Here is a 27615-nt window from a genome sequence, read left to right as displayed (position 1 = left end):
AATGCAGTTACCTTGTATATAATTATAAGTCAAGCAGCCCTAAGGAATCGTGACAGTAACATAAAGACGTAACTCAGACCTTAGCGGACGCTGAACGCTCAGGCTGACAAATGAATGACTCACTAACACAGGCCAAAGCGGTTTCATCGCAGAATGGAGGAAAGATTTATTGGTTCAAATCCAGCTTGTTTTGTCCAATATTTTACCGTCAAGACTTTCAGAACTCTCCATATTTCACCGCAACCATAAACACGCTCCTCTGAAGTTTGTAAAGTGTATTTTAGATGGAGAATTAATCACATCGGTCACATCGTTTCACAAAACTCTGTGAGGCCCCCGGATAATAAATGTGTTTCAGAGCTGAAGAATAATCAATAACCAACAGTTGTAGCTCCTGCCAGGAGCGGTCTTCATTTCAGAGCCAAAACAGGGGGAAAAAAAGGAAAAATCATCACTCAACAAGATATTAGGCATCACAATCTAATAGTCCAAGTATGGTATTCAAGAAAATCCTGCGGTGATGGTACAGGGCTTCTACATAGCAACGAACAAATCATTGACAAAATGATCAATGAAACTTTATCATTATTATTAGTTGCCTGGTTGTCAGCAGTAGTTTTATGCCTACTTTTGCAAAGATTTTCTTTGTGATATTTAACGGAGCGTAGCGGCAGTCCAGAAAATCAGACTCCTCCATTACTGGCAGATTATCTGATATTCCCAGTAAAAGTGTGAAAAGACAACCATTAAGGGACTTGAAACCTCAACCTTCTGACCAACAGTCAGGCCTCACGGTGAGACTGAATTGCTTTAATGGTAAATGCACCAATGGATGAACTGGAGAACAACTAGGGGTTATTATCTTGCCCAATGACACCTGGAGACGGCGCAGCGAGGGATCAAACCACCAACCTTCTGATCTGTAGATGCACTGCTCCAACGCTTTGCTAGGGCTACCCCGTTTAAGCCGCTTTAACCTGCCTAAATTTTCTGCAAGCTACTTTGCAAACCACTTCTAACTTTTTTTAACAATATCGTCTGACTTAATATCATGTCTGTCATTTATTTTTGTTTTGTTGTTGTTCATTTCTGGTTTTAGGCCATAAAATTACTTAATTTTAGCACTAACATCCTTGTAAATACAAGTTTAGTGACAAAATAATTCATTAGGTAATGCCATAGATCTGTGCATCAACTTTATTTGCGTGTAAAAGTTACTGGTAGCTTTTACATCACAGAATGAAATGACACGGCTGATTTCTTGGATGAGCACACAAGCTGTTTTACACCTGCCCAAGTTCAGTTTTAGCCGATACTGTTTTTAACTGTTGCCAAGCTACTAAAAGCCGACTCACATGATCTGGTGAACTGTACCCAGTGGAAGTATTCTTGCTTATTTCATAGTAACTGCTGTGTACAGATCAGCTGGATTGAGCAATATAAGCAAGTAGTGTGATTGCTAACTGTGAAAGTGATGCTTACTTGCTCCTGGACCCTTCAGCACAGTTTGAATACACAGTGGAGGGTTTGCAGTCATGGTTGGTACAACGCAACCATCAAGTCAATTTATTTATACAGCACTTTTAAAAACAACAACTGTTGACCTGTACAATAAAATAATCAGATCAAATTAAAAAGGAAAGTAAAAGATAAAAAAATAATAAGAATAAAATAATGACAGACTCATACAGAATTAAAAGCCAAAGAGTAAAAATGGGTCTTTAACCTCCTGAGACCCGAACTCTTTCATGGCATGCATTTTAAATTTCTCTTTGATATTTGGGCTGATTGGGACCGGATGAATTTAAAAATAAAGAATTACCAGATTTTTTTTTTTTTTTTTACCTGATTTTCGTTTCTGAGAAAAATTAGATCCACACATGAGGACATTCGCTTTAAATTTCGATAGAACAGTTGCAGTATAATGTCCTCGTCAGTGGATATCAGGCCCTTGTAGAGAAAAATGTAGTATGTGATGTGGACGCCAGGTCCTAGGAGGTTAAACGAGTTTTAAAAGTATCCAGTGTTGCAGGTCCTGATATGTGAAGGCAGTTTATTCCACAGTTTCGGAGCAGTCACAGCAAAAGCCCGATCTCCTGTTTTAATCAAGACCTGGGACAACCAGAAGCATTTGGTCCGCAGACCTCAAAGATCTTGCCGGAGTATACCAATTTAAAAGATCAGAAAGATATACAGGAGCTAGTCCATGCAATGTTTTAAAAACAAGTGTCAAGATCTTAAAATCAATTTGAAAACTTATTGGCAGCCAGTGTAGCGAGACGAGTGTAGGGGATATGTGCTCTCTCTTCCGCTTGCTGCAGCATTTTGAACCAGCTATAGTCGGCCAATAGATGACGAAGTAACACAGAGTAGAGGCTGTTGCAGAAGTCGAGGCGAGATGAAATAAAGGCATGGATTGCTTTCACAAAGTCTCTGAAGCAGAGAAATGGCTTCACCTTTGCAAGTAAGCGGAGGTGAAAGAAGCTGGTCTTGATCACATTATTTATCTGTTTATTGAATGTTTAATTACTATCAAAAATCACACCTAAATTCCTCGCAAACGTTTTTTTATAATTTTCTAAGGGGCCGAGGTCGTAATGGTCACATTTAGATGGAGAAAATTTAAAGCCATCCATGTCTTAACATCTTCCAGACAATCAAACAGTCTCTTTAGAGGGTTCACAGATTTGCGTTTCAGTGGGAGGTAGATCTGTGAATCATCTGCATAACAGTGAAAGGAGATACCAATATCTCATATGAGCACGTCCTTAGCGACACAAATGACCAAACTATCTAAAAGACTGTCGGAACAGACACAAATATGATGGGACATCACTCTGCATGAACCAAACACACAAGAAGAAGCAGGAAAGCTGATCATTACATATGTGTAGATCCCTTTTAATATAGAAACTGCACTCATTCAGATATACAAAGGCGGGCGACTTCCCACCTTTAATTGAAAGCTTTACAAAAACCCTCACATCATGTGGGAATAAATGTGTGGATGCTCAATATCAATGAGAAAGTTCTTCATGAAATCGAATCCCACCCATCTTCACAGCGAGTTTCAGAGCTCACGGCTTTACTTTCTGTTCTGCTGTAGATGCGGATGGGGCCAGTTCCTGGATTGGAAGTAGCCCCTGAGTCCTTCCAGGTTCACAGGAGGGAAGTAAGCTCCGATGCGTTTCCTCAGCCACCACTTGCCCTGTGCTGCGCTGGCACTGCCTGGCTGGCTGAACTTGTACCTGAAATGTTCTCCCCGAACCCACCTGCAGGGAAGAAGAGCCCAAAACTGCGTTCACATGAAGTAATGACTTCTATCGTCGGCGTACATTCTTCAGGGCTTATAATACTTTGTCTACCAACAACAGTGACTCACAGAAAGACATTGTTTCTATATTCTATTTATTTTCCTCACATAGACGTCAGCAAGCCGGTTTCCCTGAGCTTGATTCTTGTTTCTGTTGTGGCTGCTCATCATTATGGCTAATGAATTACACAGGTCTGCAACCAAAACACTGCATAGGATTTTTTGGTTGTTTCTTATAGATTTTTACTCACTGAAACTGGGAAAATATTTTTTAAAATTCCATCTCGTCCGGTTTTCTTGCAAAACTCATGTTTTTAGTGTAATTAAGTGTAAAATTTCCCTTTTTAAACTAAAATCTGGTATCCTCTACTTAGGTCAAAAAACCATATCCAATAATGATTTCTTACATTAATTTAATATTTCTGAGAGAAAAACAAATAGAAAATGCAAGGATTTGAGGGGGGTCAGTAGGAAGTGGAGGGTACGGTGGGTTTGGTGGGTGAGGAGCTCAGGTGATCATGTCCCAATAGGTTTGTTTTGCTCAGAGCAAAAAGGTAAGGAATCTTAGAAAACAATACTGAAATATAGATTTTTTTCATCGCTTTTTTTAAGGTAAACTCACTTTTTTTTTTCTGCAAAACATATGTGATGGAGGGAAATTGAGATCATTTTTGGATTCAGCATAGGGCTGTTCGATATAACGATATATATCGGATGACGATATAAAAACGTCTATCGTTGCATTTTACGCTATCGTTTGTTTCGTGGTGTCGCAAAATAAACTGTTTACTGCAATATTTTTTCATCGTTTTGATGGTCACTGTAGTGGCTATATTAATTTCTTAAAGTTCTCTCTTTCTCTTATGTTTTATATAACCACACTACCTATGGACAAGCGCCTGTTTTTATGCGTTGTGGTTAACAACAATGACGGTAACAACAATGACGGTAACACCATCGCGTGTCCGCTTGTTTATGTTGCACATAAACCTTTCACAATAAAGCTCAAGATCCTGTTGAGACTTTTCAAAATAAACTGAATCACGTGAAAGAGCAGATTATTTAGGGTTGAAAATTTAAAAAGAGCCGTCAGGTGCTAAAAAATAAACCTTAGACTCAAACATTAGAACAGGCTTTTCCCCGCAGCACGCCGTGTAATAAATACTCACAAAGAAAACGGCGGCCGTTACAACTTATGTCTAAAAATTTATCGTTTCATGCATCGGTTTAAACACTCGACTCCAGGTACACGACGCGCAGCTGGAAACACTTCCCGCAAGTCGAGCTGCCCGAGATTCACAGAATTTACAGAAAATGTTACATTTTTGTGATTTATATCGTTATCCGGACGATAGAATCCTTTTATCAGGATATGAGATTTTGGTTATATCGCACAGCCCTAATTCAGCACCCTAACAAAGATAAAATTTACCAAAAATATTCCATGCAGCTGAAAAAGCTTTTTTTGAAGACCTGTGTTATCAATCACAAGTCAATGAGCAGTCCTCCTGTCAATCCTCACATCTGCTTTTAAAACACCGAGATGGTGACATTGAAAGTAGTGCAGTTTATTTATATAGCACATTTAAAAACAACAGACACTGACCAAAGAACTTGTTGTACAACACAAATTACCAAAAAACATTACAAATGATTTAAGAACGACAGAAAAAAGTTTCAGCTGCAACAACAGAACTTAACTAATCACTGTGACGACAAAGTGTGTGTTGTCCATCTTTTATATACAGTATGGGTTGGACCATGATGGTCATACCAGCATGTTGTGCCGCTGGTGTTCATGCACGTTAAAACACTGAGGAAGAATGTAGTATTTGTTATTAAACGATTCCACTGCCTGAAAAAGATCTGCCCGGTTAGCTAGTTACTTAGCATACCTCAACTAGCTAGTTATGTGATGGCCTATCCTTCCACTGCTGGCTAAAAATGGTTTGGCCATGATAGAGACCAGTGCAGGTGAACATTGTACACATAATACACACTTTTCCTTGATGATTGTGTTACATCTCTAAAGGTTGTGTGCGTGTGAGTTGCTCTCTTCTTCCTGTGAAGCGCTACTGAAGCGACTCCACTCAGCAATCAGCAGTGGAAGCACTTAAGCTGAGGAGCAGGAGTCAGCTCCACAGAGCCATTGTGGTGGCTCACAGCTGTGTGAGTGAGTGTGGTTTTGGACTTATCCCTTTTCTTTTACCAGCGTCTAAGTTTAGCTGTAGCTTTCTGAGGACTTTCCTAAACTTAACGGGAGTGTTTTGGTGAGTCTGGTGTAGACTGTGTGCGTTTACCTGGGCGGGTCTCTGCCTTGGAACGGGTTGTGGTCGAGAAGTGAGAGGACTGTGCTGTCGTTGGACAGCAGGCGTCCTGCTATGTGGATCACCCACTCGCTCTGCTCGTAGGTCTGATCGAACAGATGGAGACAATGTGTTAGAAAATGAAATAAACACAGGAGAAGGAGACGGAAAGAAGAGAGGACGAGGAAGAGACAGAAATCAAGAGAGAGGAGAATTTTAACGAGTCACACTGGGAATCAAATAAGTGAGAAAGAGGAAGCAAGGGAATTTAATGTGTGTTTGTGAGAGAGAAAAAGGAAAATAATGAGCAGATACAGGGAGACAGAAACACAAATGAAGACTGAAGGGCAAACACGACAGTTCTGGCTTGATTTAAAACAAGCGTGCAGCCCTATTGTGGAAACACTGCCCCCCAGTGTTGGAAATGGGGTACTAAAGCTTTTCCACATTGATTACATTTACATATAAACAGCCATAATAGCAACAATAATATTAATACATTCAAACTCTTTATCAACATTAGGATTATAAATAAAAAAAATGCTGCAGTGAGGTTTTACCTGGAAGGCAGCGAACCACATGAGCCAGTCCAGTCGATAGTGGTACGGCGAGAGGAGGCACGGCCGCCGGTACACGTCCCCCGGCTTGCACATGAACTGGTACTCCTCCCACAATGCTTCAGGGTCCTTGGGATCTGGGCTCAGAGTGCCCTGGAAAATCACCTCAGTACGTTCCTTAGTGATGCTGACCAGAAGGAGAGGAAACATTAAATAAAACGAATAAAGGATCACACTTTTAAAATTTCACTAATTTCTTTAGTATGCAAAAATCTTAATTTGCAATATGTCTGCTAATATCTGCGTTTCCTCTCGGATCCTCTGGCTGTACCTGCCAAAGGCTCCGTACGTGTTGACAATGCGCAGCGGGTCAAAGGATGTGTTCATCACCTGCCTGGAACTCAGCAGGTTCGTCACCACAGGGATGCTCAGGCAGCCAATCAGAATGCCCAAAGATATGTTAACCACCCGACGAATCAACATACCTGACACAGACGCACACAAAAACAACTTCTAAATGCATCTTAATGTTCTGTCACTGGATAGAGCTCACTGCTTTCTGTCATCTGCTCCATTTCAGCTAAATATGAAACTGCACATGCATGCTGTCGCTCCTGTTTAGCCAAAAAGACGTGTATTCACCCCAAACCTGTACCTGAAGCTGAGGAAAACTGCACCTTAAATCAAGGTGACACATTTATTAGTGTCTGGCCTGGAGCAGTGGAGGTTGGCATTAACGAGTGAGCCGGCGTGTATGCATGTGTTTGTGATCAGTGAAACAATTTCTTAGTAAAGAAGGTGTGGACGATGTGTGCCGGGGTAGCTGGTACTGGCAAACATTTGCTCAGTCTGCATCAGTTCCTTCCTACCTTTCTGCCTGCCCCAACACATGTTAAACACATCAGGGTACCCAAAATCATTTCTCACCAGGACCAACTTTCTGGCTCTGCTCAAATGATTCGAATAGGCCCACACTCCAGGTACCAGGTTATTTCATATTTACTATGCTACAGTGAAGCAAAGACACTAATAGGTCCAGTGGGACCAATTAGAGTGGGGCCACTCTCACACTTTTACCACAGTTTCAGCAGTCTGTATTGTAAAAATGTAAGTGGCGTTACTTTAAATTCCAACAAACTTGATGTCATTCTTTTCCCAGCTACTCAGCTCTCCAAGTGCTAATCCTTTTTATTCCCATAATTCCTTCTCTAGCACAACCAGATGCTATACAGCCTTATCAGTCTGTTCTGCTTAACATCAACATTTCAAATTCATAAGTAGACAACAACATCCTGCGTTTGCAAAGTTTGGGATGTGCATACCTTTGGTAGGTGCTGGGGTGCGTCCAGCTACATCCTCACTCTGTATCTCCAGCACTGCTTTCTTGGCTCCAGCCCCAGAGCGAAACAAGAAGCCCAGCGATGCATCGTCAAAGCAGGCCAAACTGGGAACGATGGTGAGCCAGTTCAGAAAGCTAAGGTTCCCGCTCACTATCAAAACCACCTGCAGCCCAAAATAATGGGACAGACAGAGAAGGCACAGTGAGGAGAGATGATGCAGCACCACTTAAAAAGCTGGAAAACATGTTTGTTTTTTTTAAAGAAATGAACGACCCAATGAGCTCTAACAAAATGAAGGGCAGCACCAATACCTCAAAATCCTGTTTGTTTTTCGTGTTCACCTCGTGTGGGCTACCAGAGAGCCTACCACAGGCTACACATGAGGCACAGATTCAGTTTAACTGTACAATAATGGATAACATAGCTAAATGCAATTAAACATCCCAACATTAAAGCCATTAACTTTCAGAGTTCAAAGAGTAAGGGGACTTTCAAGGAATGAAAAATAAAATAATGACATAAAATCTATCTGAGCAGCCCACCTTGGTTAAACCTGTGTGTGTGCAAACACTGAACAGGAACAGTGTTTCCAAAACAGAGCCAACAACATCACATCAGTAGGTGCATTTATATGTCATTATTGTTTGACTTCTCCCCTCTTAATCATTACTACCTTGGCACCACCGTTAAGATCGTTATCTCAGTTGCCATAAACATCAATCATCATTCAGCCTTTGCTCTCGTTGCTCTCTGTGGCTTGTGAACAATGTAAATTACCTGGAAAAGGATCTGGATTGCTCCATTAACCATACACATCCGCCTGCCGAGGAAAGTGAAGAACGGGACGATGAGTTCGACAAAGTGGTTCGACAAGGTCTCAAAGCGATGGAACCACCACGGAGAGCGGTGAATGTAGTATGACATGGGATTGGGAACTGGTTGGGTCTGCACAGAGAAAAAAAACTCAAGGTCAAAGTGACAAGTGCCACGGTAACATCTCATCTTTAATGAATGGATTCCTCCCTGAAGTTTTTCTGATCTGCAAACATTTTCCAAACACAGTCTGCTTACAGCTTAAGATGGAAGTTTTTCGGATTTACTTTGGCAATAACTGTCTGAGATGGGATGAAAATTAATTTATAATGTCACACCTTGAGGGAAACATTTCCATGTCTAAATAAAGATGGAAACCTATTTAAATAACAGCAACCACACCTATGCACCCCCCAAAAAAAACCCAGAGGATTCATACAGACTGGTAAATTATGCGTGCATGAGCTGGTTGCTATGTAAAAGCTGAATATGCAAACTGCTACAGGGAGTGAAAAATAAATATAGCACAGGAATAGGCGTAGGAAAAATGAAAACAAGACAGTTGGCATCCTAACCCAAACCTTTATTGTTTCTATGTTGCAGAAAATTGGGGTTATTAAACTTGCAGCTTACTGAAACACCCCTGGAAGACCAAGGGCAAGGGGCCTGCGACCTCAGACAGCCAAACAACCCCACAGGACTTGGAAACCAGCATTATTACAACAAACATACAGAGGCAAACAAAACAGCAACTATGCTGAAACACAGCTACACAGCCCCCCGAGACTCAGGACAGGAGGAGATCTGCAGCTCCTCTGCTCATCTGAAAGGGAGCACTGTATCAGAGGGGTTAATAAGGTTCACCTGGCACCACTGGCTTCCGGTACTGTGTGCGCGCGTGTGTGTCTACATTACGGCGTAGGCTGCTAACTGTTGAAATTGGACCAGGTCAGGGAAAGTGACCCAGCGTGGAATAAGCTCCACATTGTAGGATGATTTGTCAGGTATAAACTCATTTTCTGGTACACTAACCTTAAATAACTGTCATGTAGCTAAAGAATTGCCTCCGCAGGCATCTATAGTTTATTTAATAATTCAAGCAAGATACAGTGACCACAGTAGCTGAGGCTACAAACAAAGCTACATGCAGCTACACAGTCACAAGCTCTGAGAACTGAACCAGCGCTGTCATGCATCATTACAGTTAAAATAAGACTGCCATCTCCACTCGGGGTCATTTCTAATTGGTATAGTTTATATAGATATGTTTCAAAACCTGATGAGAGAGCAGCAGCACAACCGCCATCGCAGAAGAGACCAGACTTCAATGACATCAAGTCATGTCAAGTGGGCTGCAAAGGAGCTTGCAGCTGAAATGAAAGTGTGAGCAGGCTGAAGCAGTTTCAGCAGCGTGCTGTATACGAACCAATTGGATGTGAGATGTTTGACTTCATCACTTACCTGAACTAACAAATCAGCAAGTGCTACCACCAGTCATTACTAGAGGCAGATTAATCCCTATACACTCACAGTCATTATAAAAGTTGTTTTCACCCTTCATCACAATTTTTTTTTAAAAAAAAAAAGCTCTTTATAATCCATGCAGCTGGGGTTAGGGGGACCCTTTCAGCCAGATATCGGTGACAACCAAAGCAGTCAGACTGAAGCTTCAGTATAAGCGCTCCAAAACCAACAGCTAGCATCACAGTGGCTACTGTCAGTGGAGCTAATGCTAGCCTCAGTTTAAAATAAGCTACTGGTCACACCAGACTAATTAAACCTGGAGCTGATTAAAGCTCGTGTTTATCGTTTGTGTGTACTGAACTTAGCAAAGCAGAACTTCACTTTGAATTTAACAGTTCAGAGATTTTAAACATCATCTACCTTCGAATGCTCAAATTGGTCAACATCTGGCTCTCATTGTTCTAGCTGTAACAGCTGTGTGCCCCTACTACTACTGAGCACACTGAAAAGCAACACTTTAACCAACAGATCAGTTCAACTTTAACTATTTTTACATTGTACAAGTTTAAATGAAGGTATCAAAAGGAAGATGATGTCATGGTAATCACATGACATGAACAGACAGTATAATTATTTCATACACTGTAAGAACATGGGGAGAATTAACTGATGTTGTTTTTTCAATGTACAGGACATTTGATCAATTTAGTTGAGGTTAAGACAGTTCAACATTTTCGATACACATGAAATTGTGAAATTTGTACAGTGGACAATATTTGGCCTCACGAACTCTGTTGCCCTGTATGGCAATGAATGCTAAGACTGTGGGAAAATCTAGGAACATTTTATAAGGAAGAGTCAAAGAAAGAAGGAAAGAAAAGCCATAATTAGAAAGGATAAAGATGTAAGCGCTTTATACTTCCACATTATAATCCTACACATCACCAGCTATCAACTCCATGGAAGCCTGTGTGTTACAACCTAACCTCCATTCCTATTGTATATTTGGCTGGGTGAATATCTATGAAGTATTCTTGATGTATCCAGTCTCATAGGAGCCAGAATATTCCTGTCTATGTTAATTACAGAAGACAGAAGAAGGTCCTCCTCCCTCTGTGGCCCACTAACATCGAGCAGTGCTGGTTAGAGCGGTCGAGTGTCCCACCGAGGGAAAAACAAACACTGGATTTGCACAACCTCACACTCAGTGTAAGAGTTTGATTTATTGAATCCCACAACAGCGGTTTCTGTAATGTGCTGCCCTGCTGTGGTTAGCCTGTTGTGAGTTTGTTGCAGCTTTGTCATCATCCAGGAGACGAAGCCGAGGTTCACTGTTTTTATATATCAATCAGACTGAGACGTTCAGACTGCTGAAGAAAACGGGCCTTTGGGAAATTTAAAAGCGACTCTGGTTTTGCTGGACACTTGTAATATGATAGCTTAGGTGAAATCTTTGGTTGTAGGAGGTCGTTACTGCAGCGGCTCCTGCACTGTACTCAGAACGCAAGCAAACGTGGGATTTTAATCTGCGTTCTGCACAGAACATGTTTAACAAACTTCCTAGAACCACCAAGGGGTTCTAGTGTGAAGGAAACAAGTGTGAACAGCTCCTGGCCCAACCTGTGAGGATTGAAGGCCCTTTGAAACCCATTCGTGTCTTTTGTTTGCGCGCATTCTGCTGTGCCCTTCACACAGCCAATAGAAACGAAGCATGCTGCGCTAAGTTCAACCACACGATGAAGGAAAACATTCATATGCATATATAGGGACTTCCAAAGCCTTTCCAATGGCTCTGAGGACCTCGGGGGCAAAGATGTCTTGTGTAAACGACACACTCTTCACTTATCTCTCTATGAAAAAGAGATAATTTTTTTTATTAAACATTTGAACATAATACGTCACAAACTCTCTAGAGGATATAAAGTCAGAATGTTTGGAAGTGACAAGAAGCAGGTGCATGTAGTACACGTAGAGCAGCTGCAATTTTTGGGTCCTTCACTGTAGTTAGGGTGAGTGCAGCGCACGCCGTGTCAAATGTCAAAGGGCCTTGAGGCTGCACTGTGCATTTAACACAACAGAACACTGAGAACCAGCAAGCTGGAAATGCAGGGAGTACATTAAATGCAACATACGCACCTCATAGTGATAGTCCATGCAGGTGAGGTCTCTCCAGCATTTGTCTCCTCTGATTTTTATAAGACCCTGAAAAGACAAAACATAAAACTTGTGCTATCAACCTCAGTACACTTCAAACTTCACAGCAGCAAGCACTTCTGTGTTTAGCTGGACTTAATGGATGTCAGCACATGACAACTAAAAATCTGTCTCAAAAGGAAATGGTTCAACATGAACCAGTCAATAATAACGCCGTTTCTTCCATCAATCATGACCTCAGTATACATACAACAGGATTGTTTTTATTACAATTCACAACTCAATCCAGCCTGTGTACTGTTGCCTCTGCACATTTAAAAAAAGGAAGGAAACGAGCCAATGAATGGGGAGGAAAGAGAAAACACTTGCAACCTAAACTATTGTCAACAACTGTCACTGTTTTTGCATTACATATAATCCAATAATAACTGTAAACTTGATTTTGTTGAGATGAAAACACGAGTGACTTTTCTTCTCCTCTCTGAGTTTAAAAACCTTTGATTGGATTTATTGATTAAATTAAAGTAATTACACAGTATACCAATTTTCTGGACATGCTGGAGAGTTATAATAAATAACATTAAATTTACGTATTCATATATATGTAATGTGTATAAAACATGCGAGTGGCTCTGTAAAACTGGGCATTGGCTCAGCCTTTGACCTAAACGCCAAGTTTAACTTGCTGCTGCCATTAAATTCAAAATGACTATTTCCTTAATGTTCCACTGGAAATTAAATTTGGGTTTCTGAGACTTGCAAATCATTGCATTCTGTTTTCTATTCACGTGTTACAATTGGGGTTGTAAATATAGTAATTTGGTTCCAAACATCCACAATGGCGACAGCAATAAATAAAGCTGAGGCTTCAAAACGAAGACATTCACTGCAGTTATACCAATCTTTAAGTCTATTATCAGGGCACCATGATAACACTAATGCTTTAAAATCTCAATCAAAAGACCAAAAATATGAATCTTACAGTGGAAAATTTAAGGCATCACTAAAATCATACTCATCCGGTGTATGTTCAGAGCCTAAATAAACCAAATGCTTTATGGAGAAGAAATTCATTAACATGCTACACTCTAACAAACAGGATAACATGTAGCCATATCTAGGAAGTGACAAGATACTTAAGCCCCTCAGTGGCTGACACACTTTAAGCACAACAAGAGACACAATACAAAGTGGTGATCCACCACCAAAGATCAAATCTGACACAACAAATCTAATTTGCTTGTTGTCTGAAAACATCATTAGCTTTTCTGACCTTCTCTACCTCAATAGCAGCTCACAGTTGTGCAGCCCTGTTGTGCTAATGCCTCAAATTGGGAAGAAGCCCTCAGAAGATTCAGTTATAAACAGAGTCCGTGCTAAAAAATAAGTATGGTGACGAATACAGGGGGGGAAAAAAAGCCTATGGAGCTCTAGGAGTGTTTTTGGCCAAAAGAAATTGTCATGCTACTGAATCACAAGTCTGTTGTTAGAAGTCCATGGTATTTCTAAATTGATGATGCAGATTATGACTGTAATAAAAGGTTAACCATAGTCCCTCACTGAGGATTTTCCCTTAATAAAATAAGAAAAAACAAAAAAATGATTCAAACTAAGCCCAAAATGCAGAGAAATGCAATGTCAGGGCTTGTTTTCCACCAACTGAATTAAGCAAACAGGACACTATCCAGGACCCAAGTGTCAATATTGACACATCGGCCTGTCATGTGGTCGACGTGGAATTTGGAATAAATCGCCTGCTAACCTCTCTAACCAGATTTACAAAAACCAGGACATTTCTTTCTGATTACAAACTTGGCTGCTGGCTGTTGAGGTGATGAAGCCAAAGATGTTGTTGATAATTCAATTCAGTCATGAGATTCTGAAAGGTCATCAATTACTACCCAACATACAAACCTCTGACATAAACAGATCTCTCTTCAGTATCAAGAGGCCTTAGGGAAAGGATATGAACCTGTAAACTCAGCAATGAACACCAGAGAGATTAAACCTTTCACAACTACGATCCGCTCAAAATTTTATTAAGAAAGAAAATTGGATACAAATGTATCCATTGGATTCAAACAATGAAAATCTGACTATAAAAACAGAAGAGAAGAGGAACTGTGGTGTTAATGCCACAGCAGTACTGGTGTTACATTGCTTTGTTTGTTTTCCAACATGAATGAAAACATACTGTTAATCTAAGAAGGCCTTTCTTGGAAGTCAAACAGGAAGCCACTTATCAAAAGTAAATAGTAATATCATCAACATATGCCAATGACACAATGGTAATGAATCATCAAACATTTTCAGTCCATTGATTGTCACGAGCTTAAAGGCTTAACTCTAGGAGGTTTAAGGCATCCTTGACTGAAAGCCCAAGCATGTAATCCAAACTCTAACCCAGACCCTAGGCAATCATAATATCTAAACTTAGCACAAAAACTAAGGACATTTGTGCTTTATCAATTATTACTTTGTTGTAACTATGCTTTTTAGCAATAAATCGTATACCATTGGAAATGGTGCCCCTGTAAGAAAAATGCATCTGTGCATTGAGCAGGAGAGCCGAGTATGTGGGTTGTTCAGATCTTCCCTGCCAATGGCAAACAGCTTATTCTCCTATTGACTCTTGTTTGGTGTCATTTTTAGGATGATTGAAGTCTGAAGAAAGAAGACATACTGTCAGTTTAACAAGTAGAATGTGGAAGAACCATACACAGCCACAACAGCCTGACACCTCCACTCAGTCACTGCCAGTCACTACCTTGGTCACACACTGCTCTGGGATGCCATCCAACTGTTCAGCCAGCATTTGAGATCAGTGCTGTTGTGTTGGTCACTCTGGCATGAACAGCACACCCAAGGTGATCCCACAAGTGTTCAGTGGGGTTGAGGTCAGGACTGCAGACATGTTCCAGTGCACGTGTTGTCGACACAAGCACAAATGGGCCTGATGGTGCAGGGAAGGCCTCCTGGCAGGACTGTGAGAGCAGAGATGGACTGTGTGTGATCTCTTCTGGATTGTTTGGGCAGAGTCGTCGGCCGTATCTTCCTTCAAAGTTTGACTATAAATTTGTAGAACACTGCCTACGGTTCCTAAGTGCTGACAGGTCTCTTTGGGAGACAAGACCACCAGAAGAATAAAGGCCGCCTCTGACATCCCCTGTTATATAGAACTTGACTTCAATTTGGAGATGGTACTAGAACTTATTATTATACTAATTATTTTCCAACTGTTTTGTGGAACACCAACCTGAAGTTGCCCTATGACCTCTCCAGATCAATCAAACGTGGCATCCTGGTAAACAAGGCATCATTGGAGCAGACGCCAACTAACCCCTGTAGCAGGGTCCACAAGCTGCCAGTCAGGCACCCGATTAGCTGCACCTGGGGTACCAGAAGCTCAAAACAAGATTCAATAACCGAATAAGCTTTTTGGCACTGACAGAGAAACTTATCATGGTTGCAACCCACAAATGTGGCTCCATTTAAAGGGAAAATATGTAGATACAGGAGTATAAGATTTATAGCCAAGAAACATTGCTGCAAAAACATTGTCAACCAGATACAACTTTCCTTAATTTTTTTGCAAAGTTGTTCTTTTTTTTTTTTTTTTTTAATTGAATTGTTCTCCCAAGTCTTATAATTCAGGGAACAAAGAAAAATCAAAAACTGTTGGCATTTGTCCCCAGAAAACACGTTTGCCTTCCTCTGTGATACAAAGTTAGGGTTATCACCTATGATGATTCAGAACTCAGAGAGTTAAAGCTGCTATAATCAATATTGTTTTGCTGGCAATGAATACAATGACTGCTGTCAGAAACCTGACGCTAGCAGTTATTGAATAAACAGAGAATTACTATCTTACAGTGCAATTCCTATTAGCACCAAGCAGCTCTTTAGCATCTTTCAACTTTTTGGGGGGTTTTTACAATCTCAATATTGCTTTTGGCTCATTCTTGCTGCTCTCATTCACACTTAAGTTAGGTCTGACTTACATTTGACTCATAGCTGGACTGTATGAAAGCCTTAATCCACATCAGTCTTTCAGTATTAATAATTTGGACTTCTACTTAAACATATCTTCAGTTACAGCCAAAATGTCATTCAGCCAGGAATCATGAGCAGCTTCTCTTGTACACCTTGAACTCATTGTTACCCACATCTATTTATTATAACAGGCAATAAGGGTCTTTCCATCCCAGTCGACCAGATGTGCACAACAGTCTGGACGAATCAACGTGTCAGCAACACAAGAACCGAAGTCTAAATGTGATTTCAGCTCACGTTACACACCGTTAACTCTATAAAGCCAATTTAAGCCACAAACCACACCTAGCAAAATATTTCCTACAGCTGCAGTGTTTAATGGAAATGTTTGATCAAGCAAAAAATGTATAATACAACGCATTTACAATCACTATACGCAACAGTAGAACTTAATAATTTATTGATTCTCTGACAAAAAAAATTATCAACACCAGTATTTTTACTGCCTTCATCTATTAAGAGGCGCTTTTAAACTCTCAGGAATTTACTGGGGGGGCGGAGGGGGGGCTGTTTTTATACCCTCAGTGATTAGTATGATCAAACTCCACTATGAACAAACTTAGAAGGCCATTTCAAGACCAATTTTAATTTAAAGTTACAACTAAACCATCAGGAAACAGCTAGCAAGCTGAGATGAAGGATCTATTATCAATGACTTGACTTTGTTGTCAATATTCTTGGTAACATGAGAAATTTAGTCCTCATAAATAAGCTTGATCAATTAAGCATACCATGCTTATACTCAAAAGTGTATCTACCCAACGCTGTACTAAAAAAGCATCACATCTTACAACACTGAGACTTAATTTAGGGTCCATCCATCCATCCATCCATTCGCTTCCGCTTCTCCTTTTCAGGGTCGCGGGGGGCGCTGGAGCCTATCCCAGCTGTCATAGGGCGAGAGGCGGGGTACACCCTGGACAGGTCGCCAGTCTGTCGCAGGGCCAACACACAGGGACAGACAACCATTCGCACTCACATTCACACCTAGTGGCAATTTGGATTATCCAATTAACCTATCCCCACAAGCTGCATGTCTTTGGACGGTGGGAGGAAGCCGGAGTACCCGGAGGGAACCCACGCAAACACGGGGAGAACATGCAAACTCCACACAGAAAGACCCCGGCCTGATGGTGGAATTGAACTCAGGACCTTCTTGCTGTGCGGCAACAGTGCTAACCACCGTGCCACCGTGCTGCCTCTTCATTTAGGGTCACTTATCTAATTTACCTTTAAGATATAGAAGGGACTAAAGGTCTGTAAGGCTGAACATCAATCACAATTTAAAATGAGGCTTTTATCCCCTTTTGTGAAAACGCTTTATATTTAGAGTATTTACAGAGCTTCGTAGTTAATGAGCCAACTCGATCTTCTGAAATCTAATTAGCTTCACATTTTGTAGCTTTCTGCCTGATTAACCTCACAGTGCTGCTGCACACAAGCTGCTAGGGCACAAATTAAAATGCATCCGAGCAGCTTAACACGCCACCTCAATGTGCAAGATGTATTAAATATATTAAGCTACGCTAATTAGGAAACAAATAGGGGGAAAAGTGTAATAATTACAACAACATTTTTGAAACATTTTAATGTCAACACTGTTGTTTACCATAAAATACGGTCATGTGATATTTTTATAAACTGCTGGGGCATTTCTGTGTGTGCAAGTGTGCTGGAAGTTCCCCTTGTTTTAATGAGGTAATTACTTACTTCAGAAGGTACAGTGGAGATGGTTCTAATCAAGATTAGCAGGGAAAATCTGGTTTATATAACAACGTTAAGCAAGAAGACAAAGGCCTTTATTTATACTTTTAAATTGGATTTGTATGCTTAAGGTAAACCTTGTTTAAATAGAGCAGGGTATAAATCTTTATCAAGGATGTTAAAATGATTTTTATGTACTTATTTCAATGGTAGGTAAAGGCTGACAAGCGGAAAATGACATTTAAACTGTTATCTTATTAGCCCATCCCAATTAATAATATATGGTTAATGCATTTATAGTCCGATTCTTTCCTTTTTAATATATTAAAAATATTAGATGCTACAGCAATAGCATGTGGTATGAAATTATTATTGGGAAAAAATGACTTGTAGGACATTGTAGGACATTTCATTGCTTAAAAAAAATTAATAAATAAAAAATGATGGGCTCATACGCAACCCATCTCCTATATTTTCAGGGACCTTAAAAGTACGTGCTAACCTTTGTCATCCTCACAAATAGAGTCAAAGAACAGCATTGAACCACAGTAATTTCAGATGGATAAATAGATACAGCCAGGGTGGATCAAACACTGTGGGAGGAACAGCACTGCAATTAACACTGCTGAAAAGTTACTGAGTCTTTGTAATGTTTAAGCAGACCTCCAAAGAACAGTTTGGACCATTATAAGCTCTCCCACTATAAGGTCATCAAACCCGTGATGGACGTCTCCCATGAAAAATTAAAATATAGGAAAGTTCATCTCATAACCATAGTAGAAAATGTGCAGCAGAGCTTCAGAGTAAGACAATATACAGTCAGTGTGGTTCCTTTGTTTACTGTTTATCATCTGGATTTGATTTTCTGACAAAAGGAGCATGTGAATGCTATTTGGACCTTAACCTTAAAGTTCTGACATTCTTAACAACATTACAAAATAAATTATAAACAAAATCTAATCAGCTAATCCAATTAGACAGACGGTGATCAGTTGACTAGATAATAATCAGGTCCAACAGTAATTTCATCTAATATTTTGTAAAGCTAAAGCCCAGAACATCATCCATTGTTATAAATCTATACTCTTAACACTGTGTACTCTGAACAATAACGTGCAGCAGCTGGTTTCATTTAACTGAGGAAAGCAAGCAGAGCTGATGCATCTTATCAAAACTGCTGTTGTTCTGCTGCAGCACACTGCAGCAGAACAACTCGTCATAAGTACTTGAGATTAAATTTATAAATTTTATAATGATAAAAATCTAAATAATTCCACTAGTAATAGCGGTTCTCTTTTTTTTGCACACAAAAATAATATAAACTCAGTTTTTAGTCACAATTTTGGAGGTATTTAGTCAATAAACAACAAAGTGAACAAATTTAAGCCCCAGACATCATCATCATCACATTTCCTCTAAGTGTTTTGAATATCTGCATATCTAATACTTGTCAGGAAATTTTACCTGAATGCCTAAATGTCAGCCTATAAATGAAATATTTATTTATTATTATAGTAGTTTGTTTGGTCAGTAGTCAGTTGTTAAGATACGTGTATCTTGGTGGCACAAAGAGCAGGACAAAAAAAACTTTCTCAATCTTTTCTTAAAAGATTAAAGTTTGCTTATGCCTTCTGAAAAATAACAGTACTTTCATTTTGCTTATGCGGTCACCGTTTTGTAGCATAACTGAGGTGCTTTCAAATAACGGTGGCCCTTAGCAACAAAACTCTCAACATTCATTCTGACGTTGTACATCAGAGAATGAAATACGCTACGAGAGCCTTTTACAGTGAAGCGCTGAGTTGGGGGCTTCCTGAGTTTCAGCTCGCCTTGTGGTCTTAACTGAAAAAATGCCACTGAATCTGTGGAAAACACAATGATTGACAGATAAAACACAGACAGAGATCTAAAATTCACCATGGAAACTGTCAAACAAAGAGACAGATTGTTTTAGTCGACCATATATTTGTTTTGGCATCACCGGCTGCTGGCAGAGCTCAACAGCAAAAACCCAAAAGCTACAGTCTAAAATCCGATGACAAACATTCACGCTGCTCAGAAACGGTTTCATTTCTTCACATGACTGAGATGCGTTTATGTCAGGCTTTTAATTTAGAAACTTTAACAGCCACTGGAAGAAGATATATGCACACAAATGGAAGACAAAAGTAAGCTTTCTCATTTATCTTTCAGTTATTGTGAATTTGTTTGAAATTACTTCCTAAAATTTACAGTCAAAGCAGTCGTATTCTTGTTTTAACGGCATGCAATAAATGATCTATAAATTTGCAGACTTCTGTGTATTTATAAACTGCTATACTCACAGCCCCCAGCATGATGCGAACAATGAGCCATCTGAAGGTCCAGATACAGATGAGAGACGGGGGGCACCGGTGGGGAACCTGGGACAGAGTCCACACCGGACACAAGAAAATAGCCAGGAAGCCCGTCTCCAGCAGCTGACTCTCCCAACCTGCACAAACAATCAGAAGATCATCGATGACCTGCTTTACTTAACACAGGCTCAGTGTGTTATAGCACAGAAGAGCTAATACTGCTTTAATGGTGCAGGAACATTACACTTCAGGTCAACAAAGTAACACATACACGCCCCAAGAAAACAACATGACGTCAAATTTCTGATTTGGAACAATATCAATAAGTATGAGAGGAACGGCACACGTTTGTCTGGTAATGTACTTGATAAAGCCACATTAACTGTGTTTCTGGGAGTCAAAGTCAGGATATAACTGAAGAAGCACATCTTTGTCAAAGTTGAAGAGGAACTCTAAATTTTGCCAAAATAGGGAGTAACATTTTCCAGCCGATTAATGTATTGTGACCCCAACTTATTGCCATAACAGGGTGAATATCAGTAGTGATGGGAAACAAAAACACAGCTTTATGTGAACCTCCACGCGGTCACTGCAAACCTATTTAATGGCTAAGTGTGTGGATCTTTTGCCTATCTGCCATACATATGTGAAAAAGCTTATAACAGGACTGTCATGCATGTACAGTAAGAGAAATAAGTATTTGATTTACTGCTGACTTCATAATTTTGAGCACTCAAAGAAACGAGCAGTCATCAATCCACTTCCTGTACTTTGTGGGAAAATAATTTTTGACTCCCACCCTAAAATCACTCTCAAACATGGCAGTGGAAACATTATGTTTTGGGGGTCTTTTTCTGCCAATATTATAAAATCCCTGCATCACATTGAGGAAAAAAAAATGGAAAAGTCTTGGATAAGAATGTCCTTCACTCAGCCAGGACACTGAAAATGCATCGTGGGTGGGCCTTCCCACAAAACAATGATCCAAAACATACTTCAAAGTCAAAAGCTCAAGATGACACCCGCTAAAGATGAGAGAGAAAGCTGTGAAGTTTTGTATCTCCAAACTAGGGCTGCCACAAACGATTATTTTGATAGTCGACTAGTCACAGATTATTTTGATAGTCGACTAGTCACAGATTATTTTTGCGATTAGTCGACTAATCAGATCATGCATCCATTGGACATACAGCTTACAGCTTATTGCACTTATATAACTATCATTAGCTTACAGCTTTAAGTGTTTAAGGTATGTGCTAACTAAAAATAAAGACAAGATGATAGTTTATTAAATTTTAATGAAATTTGCAGATTGTTTCAGTTTAATAAACTCCTTGCTATCTAAAATATAACAGGACACCGGAGTATATTCTCGAGCATCTCACACTTCTGATAATCAGTTGTCTGCTTGACATTTATTCAGCTGTGTAATAATCTCAGCCAAACCGATTTACTCAGGAACAAATAAAATACTAAAAAAAGCCAAACAATATCATTTTTAAGTTATCTCAGTGACTTATATATATATTTAACCTGAGTAGCGAAAGACGGAGGTGGGTTTGAAGACGATTTGCCAGGAGTCCGGTGTTCTCACGGGTTCTAGTGAACCTTGCTCCCGGCTAGCTATCGAGCTAGTGGGTAACAGACGTCTCCGTTGGAGCGCTTTTGAAAATATGTGGTGTCTTGAAAAACTGAGCAGATATTTGAGGTTTACACAGCTACATTCTCGCCTAAAAATATGCTAAACGTTTATTTTGTGACCCAGAAAAAATAATAAGGTGCTGCTTCTGGGACACAGCTTCTTCTTCTTCAGGGTTTAACGGCAGCTGGCATCCTTGTACATGCAGTGCTGCCATCTTCTGTTTCAGTCCGTTATTACACTCTTAAATCCAACTACTTATTCCTGCGTCTTTTGTGACAAGGCTTCAAACGACACGTCAACTATTAAATCAGTCGTTGACGATTTTGATAGTCGACGTAATCGTGACTAGTCGACTAATCGTGGCAGCCTTACTCCAAACCACAACCTAAAACCCTTGAGGATTTCGACGAGGTCAGCAAAAATCTCTGCTTGACAACGGCTACTCTACCAAGCAGTCAATTTGAGTTCCGGTTATTTCCCTCTCTGATATTCCCATTAATTTCTAACTGTGGCAGAATGATTCATTCTTGATTGTTTTGTAGATAATTTGTCTTTCACTACAGAAATAAACCAACCACTGACCTAAGCTGCTCATTTCTTTGTGTTTAAAACTGTGAATTCAACCGGGGGTTAAATCCTTATTTCAGGACTGCATGAGGCATCATTTGAAGTGTAAAATATTTCAGTTTGCAAAAGTCATGTTGCTAAAATGAAACCAACTATTTCGTATTTCGACATGGGTCGCCAGCAGACTGGTCAAAGACACTTATTACGGGCTACCTAATAGCTTTTTTCCCAGAGATACTTTGACATTTTACTGGAAGCTAAATGGCAGTGTCAGTATAATATGCTCACAATGATAGTGCTTATGTTTAGCAAATATAACGTTACATTTTTAGGTTTGCATATGCTCATTAGGATTGGAATTGTTTCAAGCACTGAAGAAAAACAAATATTTAAATTGGAATCACCTAAAAAATAAATAAATTCTAATGTTATAGTCTATAAATGTCTATAAACAACCCAATATTAGTGCTAAGTGCACTAATATGGGAACAGTGGACCTTCATCTGCAGACTTTCAGAGTGTGATGATGAGTCCAAGTTGCAGCAGAATGAGAGAAAAGGAATTTTCTTTTTCGGGGTAATAGAAGCCACAGCCCAACCACAGACACAGGCCTGGCGTCTCTGACTACAAAGTGTCATTAGGCAATCACGGAGCTGCCACTGACCTCACCACTTATCTGGGCCGAAACTTTACATGCAACCTCATGTTTATACTTCCCCCGCCACCATCTTTACCATCATAGCCATGACAGTTTATTGGGTTCACCCCATTAAAAAAACAATATACTATGTTTTCACTCTAAGCTGCAAACAAAGTAGTTGATTTTTTCGCAGTCAGTATAGATATGCTTCTGGTTTAAGGAACATGTGCAAAATACAAACATAAGGACTCAATCAGGCCCTCCCGTTACCAAAGAACAACCACTCAACCAAAAACACATTAATAAAAAGCAGAACTACAGCAGCATGAACTACACTTTTACTCTAAATAACAATAATAAAAATACACACAAAATTTTGTTTCTTTTTTAAGAACAAGGATCAAACACTGATGATCTTTAGCACTATTTAAATCCAACTCTTCAAATTGTGACCTGTAACTCGATTTTTCTAAAAAGTGTTGCCCAACACAGGTTTAAAACATCTCACAAAATCAGTTTCACCTTTTATGAAAATATAAACGACACAGACACCTGTCTCACATTAATGCTTTCCTTCAAATCCACTTCTTTTTGGAGGCGAAACAAAGGAAGCTTCCGTGGAAGTTCACTTACCAAAGGAGTACCTGGAAAGAGAAAAAGGAAGCAGGTTAATGCTGCGAAACTCTGATAGACTGTTTGGTGTCAGGAGAGATCAAACACGCTGGGCAGCCAAAATGCTTCGTGGAAAAATAAGTCACAACTTATGCAAGAAATGAAACATGCAGTTGCTGTCTAGTAGAGACGTTGACAGCTGACTATGGTAACCATCACTGTGGGATCATCTTATAGGGAATGTTTTTAAAATGCATGTATGCTTTATGCTAATATAAGCGCGGGGATGAGCGCTTCAAATTAGAACCTACAACATTAATAGTTCACATAATCGTATCTTTTTAAACACGGAAACACCCAATCATAACTGAAGTGTTTGCTATGCAATAACAATAACATACACTTAATAATGAATTTACTTGAAATATTGTAGTGACTAATATGCAAGAAAATATTCCATCGTAAAAGTCGCCTGAACCTACATATTCTTTCTGAGTCACTCACACAAACACAGTTATATGTTTAAAAATGCAAGTTAGGTGTTTTATTATACTTAAATGATTGATAGGACTTAAAAAAATACTTAGAGTCCTTTGAAAAGCCTGGAGAAATATGGTTTGAAATCACTTAAAAATGACAATTCTGAATCAAAATGTAAAGAAATGAGTCGGCTTGATACTTTTGCACAGCCCTCTACGTAGCCACGTTTGACTACTCAATTTCTGCTCCCAGTGATATATTATATTTTATTTTTCTAACAACACTTCCTGTTAATTTCACATTAAAAGCACTGTAGCAGGAATGCAAAACTTATTTTACAATCTGAGCAGTAAATTAATGGTTTTTCAAAATCTAATGTTTCAAACATTAATATCAACCCAGAACTTTCCAATCAGGGCTTCTCTACTCACTAAATTTGGCTACAACTTATGATCTTCTATAAAAATTTTTGAAGATTTCTACAAATCTGGCTGTAAAAAGTTATCTGATCAATCTTCAAGATTAGGTGCTCTACATTAAAACATTTTTAATCCAGTTTTATTGAGAGTGTATGATTTAACCAACACTTACCACAGCTGTCCCACGTTGACCAGGGAGTGGTATAGCACCCACAGTGTGAGCATGATCACCATGTTGGCCATTCCCATCACCAGGACAAACCCTGACAGCGCCATCCCCAACAGGGCGATGCCGTCCAGGTTGGCGTCCATGTCGCTCCAGTCAAAGAACCAGAGAACGGAGGGGGTGTACGCCATGGCGGCCATTCCGATCTTCCCCCCAACATAGCGCTTGACACTTCTGAGGTAGCTCTTACAGGGCATCAAGCCATGTTCACCAATCAGCTGCTTGTTCTGGTTGTAAGCAACACTGAAGGCCACAACTAAAAAACAAATGAAAGAGTTTGTGAGACAGATGCAATTAGTTTATTTTTCTCAAATTAAAGAGTAAACTTCTCCACGAGGAACAGCTGTCCTGACAGGAGCTATTCAGGTGGGGGCTTATTTATGATGTGAGTAAAACGCTGGTGGTGGTGGTTGTAAGCTCAGCTCTTTGCAAGAAGCACCAGTAAAATCAGAATATATGGTAAATGGACTGGTTCTTATAGCGCTTTTCTTGACTCAAAGCACTTTACACAACTTGCCTCATTCACTCATTCACACAGGCGCTTTTTTCTTTGCTGTTTCCAAGTGCTTTCTATCTGACGTTCACATTCATGGGATTAGTATATTTTCCTTGACCCTGTGTTTCAAATGAATGGTTATCAGAAACTAACAGAGCATTAATAACAGTAGTTAAAAAAAACAGCCAAACACACGTGTAGGTACATTCACTAATTGCAAGTTTTATTTACAGTAAAGTGCGCATGCGTTAAGATACCGTGGCACTAAACTGTGACTGTCATGCTAATGATAAAAAAAGTAAACCCCTACAGCTAAACTACCACAGACACACACACACACTAACTGACTGCAGACCGTAAGTTTCAACATACAGTAAATAAAGGCGACGGAGCGCAGCAGAACGATGCGAGTGAGCCAGTAAGTCCCGGGCTGTAAGGACAGAAGCGGCTTCTCTTTCTCTGCGTCGCTGCTGGAGTGTTTTCCATCTTCTCCACCGCTAACAGCGGAGTCTGTCTCTGTTCTCGTACTGCCAACACGTCTTTTCCTCACAGAGATCTCTGCACGTTCACCGCTTGCCGCCATGTTTAAGGATGTCACGGTCACGTGACAGAACAGACGCGGAAGTATGTTATTATTATTATTATTATTATTATTATTATTATTATTATTATTACAGTTTAAATTTAATGATATTATACGGTTTGTATGTATATTTTTTTTCGAAACCAATTTAAATTTAATTTATTGGAAGTAAACGGATCTTCCGTAGTACAAATGTTCTGAATCTCCCAGTTGCCTAAGATGACAAATTTAAAGAAAAATCTATGAACCACGATTGAGGGGTTCTTGTACCTGAAGCTATTCAAGAGGCATTTTCCCCTCTTCAGACGCTGAAATGAAGATCACAGGTTAGAACTATTATAGGTTTTATTACTATTACCAATATTATTTTTATTATTATACTTTTGTATTTTATAATATGACTTTTTTCATTTTGAGCTTTTGTTTTGTTGTTTAGTACGTTTTTATTGTATGAGAAATTTTTATTGTAGTTTAGTTTTTTATTAGTTTCATTGTTAATATTGGTCTTTTTAATTATTATTATTAAATATAGGGCATATGTCAAGATTTATCGAAACCAATTACAATAAAAACACTGAACTTTTTGAAATCTGTTGAATCACAGTCTTGTTGACATCCACAGTTTCATCCATCACAGCCTCATCGGGCAAGTTGGGATAATATTTTTTAAGCAAACTAACTAATTTGTTGTTTTTATCAATAGGTAAGGAATACAAGTGGAATTTTAGCAGAATAAAGACTCTTGTTTCTATGTTTTTCCTAGCTTTCTCTACACTTTCTTTACTCCGCCTGCAGACGCTCTGGGTCTTACAGTGAAGGTTCACTAAAAATGAACAGAGAGTTGTTCTGAAAGAACACCTTTACACTATGATGAAACATTTCCGTCCTAACGGGAGTGGTCTCCTCCAAACTGACCATAGGGCATGAGGTGTCTCAAGAACCAACCGAAAGAAGAAGATTTTGGAGCGGCACTGCTCTCCAACACTTTAAAAACACCAAATGAGGGAATATCTTTTGGAAGAATAATGTTCCATCCCTCCAGTAGTTTTCCAGAGACTTGTAGAATCCACACCGAGGTGCACTGAGGCTTCTCTGTGGACGTGTGGTAGCTCAGCTCCTTAGACTGACTTTTCCATTAACTTGTCACCTGCTTGCAGTAAACGATGTTGTTTTGTAAAGTATAAAGAGTAATGAGGTGCTTACCGATACATTTAAAAAGAAAATAACAGCTGAAGAATAAAGATTAGCTACTGAACAATGAAATAAATCAGTTATTCATCTGGGAATTAGGTCGGCAATAATAGCTCTAAAAAGAAAAAGAAATTGAAAGGCAAGCAGTGGAACAGGTTTTCACACCTCATAGAACCCAAAAAAGAGAATAAATGTGCATGCAGTTATTTTTAATAAAGGAATACATTTACATTTACTTACTGAAGGTGGTGCTGATGTTTTTTTTGTTTTGTTTTTATCAATAACAACTGTGGTATTGGTATCACATCAATATGTGGCCCACTGAACAATTAAAAAAAAAATTTTTTTTTGCTTTATTTTTCTGAAAAAATATATCTCAGACATGAACTGTAGAAAATATCTGAATCTTTGTGTGTTGCCTATGATGTTTTTTAATTTAAAGCCTATATCACATTTAAACAAGAGAAGCTGACCCAAAGTCCTTTACAAACAGGCACTTTTATATTCAATGGCTTCAAAAAAAACCCCAGTTTCAAAATACATGAAATACATGAAAGTGATTTGATGTGGTAACTAATTATTGTGGAAAGTAGCAATCACGGTGATTTGGTCATTAATATGTGTTCAGAATGATTCATCTCATAAATCATGACATACTGCTCTCCCCTAGTTAAGCTGGCTTTAAAACAGGGGTCCCCAATCCCAGTCCACGAGGGCCA

General features: G+C 39.4%; 1 protein-coding gene across 1 annotated transcript; it reads right to left on the bottom strand.

The window, feature by feature from the left end:
* Positions 1 to 1555: 1555 nt before the first annotated feature.
* On the bottom strand, positions 1556 to 25710 carry lmf1 (lipase maturation factor 1). The gene is made up of 11 exons (XM_006796982.3): positions 25495 to 25710; positions 24573 to 24882; positions 23523 to 23533; positions 20029 to 20177; positions 11930 to 11995; positions 8294 to 8461; positions 7499 to 7679; positions 6508 to 6661; positions 6180 to 6363; positions 5614 to 5726; positions 1556 to 3272 (listed from the first exon to the last, which is right to left on the bottom strand). The coding sequence occupies exons 1-11, from the start codon at positions 25703 to 25705 to the stop codon at positions 3086 to 3088; spliced, it is 1734 nt and encodes a 577-aa protein (XP_006797045.2). The 5' UTR covers positions 25706 to 25710; the 3' UTR covers positions 1556 to 3085.
* Between the last annotated feature and the right edge of the window lie 1905 nt (positions 25711 to 27615).

Source organism: Neolamprologus brichardi, chromosome 8 (assembly GCF_056152115.1).
Source record: "Neolamprologus brichardi isolate AB-2024 chromosome 8, ASM5615211v1, whole genome shotgun sequence".
In the NCBI taxonomy this organism is placed as follows: Eukaryota; Metazoa; Chordata; class Actinopteri; order Cichliformes; family Cichlidae; genus Neolamprologus; species Neolamprologus brichardi.
Note: the sequence above shows the minus strand (reverse complement) of the source record. Positions and strands in the feature narration are given on the sequence as shown.

Excerpts from the sequence above, each read along its gene's own strand:
- lmf1 (XM_006796982.3), bottom strand. The coding sequence starts at position 25,705 with ATGGCGGCAAGCGGTGAACGTGCAGAGATCTCTGTGAGGAAAAGACGT. Across the intron at positions 11,996-20,028 it reads TTCGCATCATGCTGGGGGCT|GGTCTTATAAAAATCAGAGG; the intron begins GTGAGTATAGCA and ends TTGTCTTTTCAG. Across the intron at positions 5,727-6,179 it reads TGTGGTTCGCTGCCTTCCAG|ACCTACGAGCAGAGCGAGTG; the intron begins GTAAAACCTCAC and ends CTGTTCGATCAG.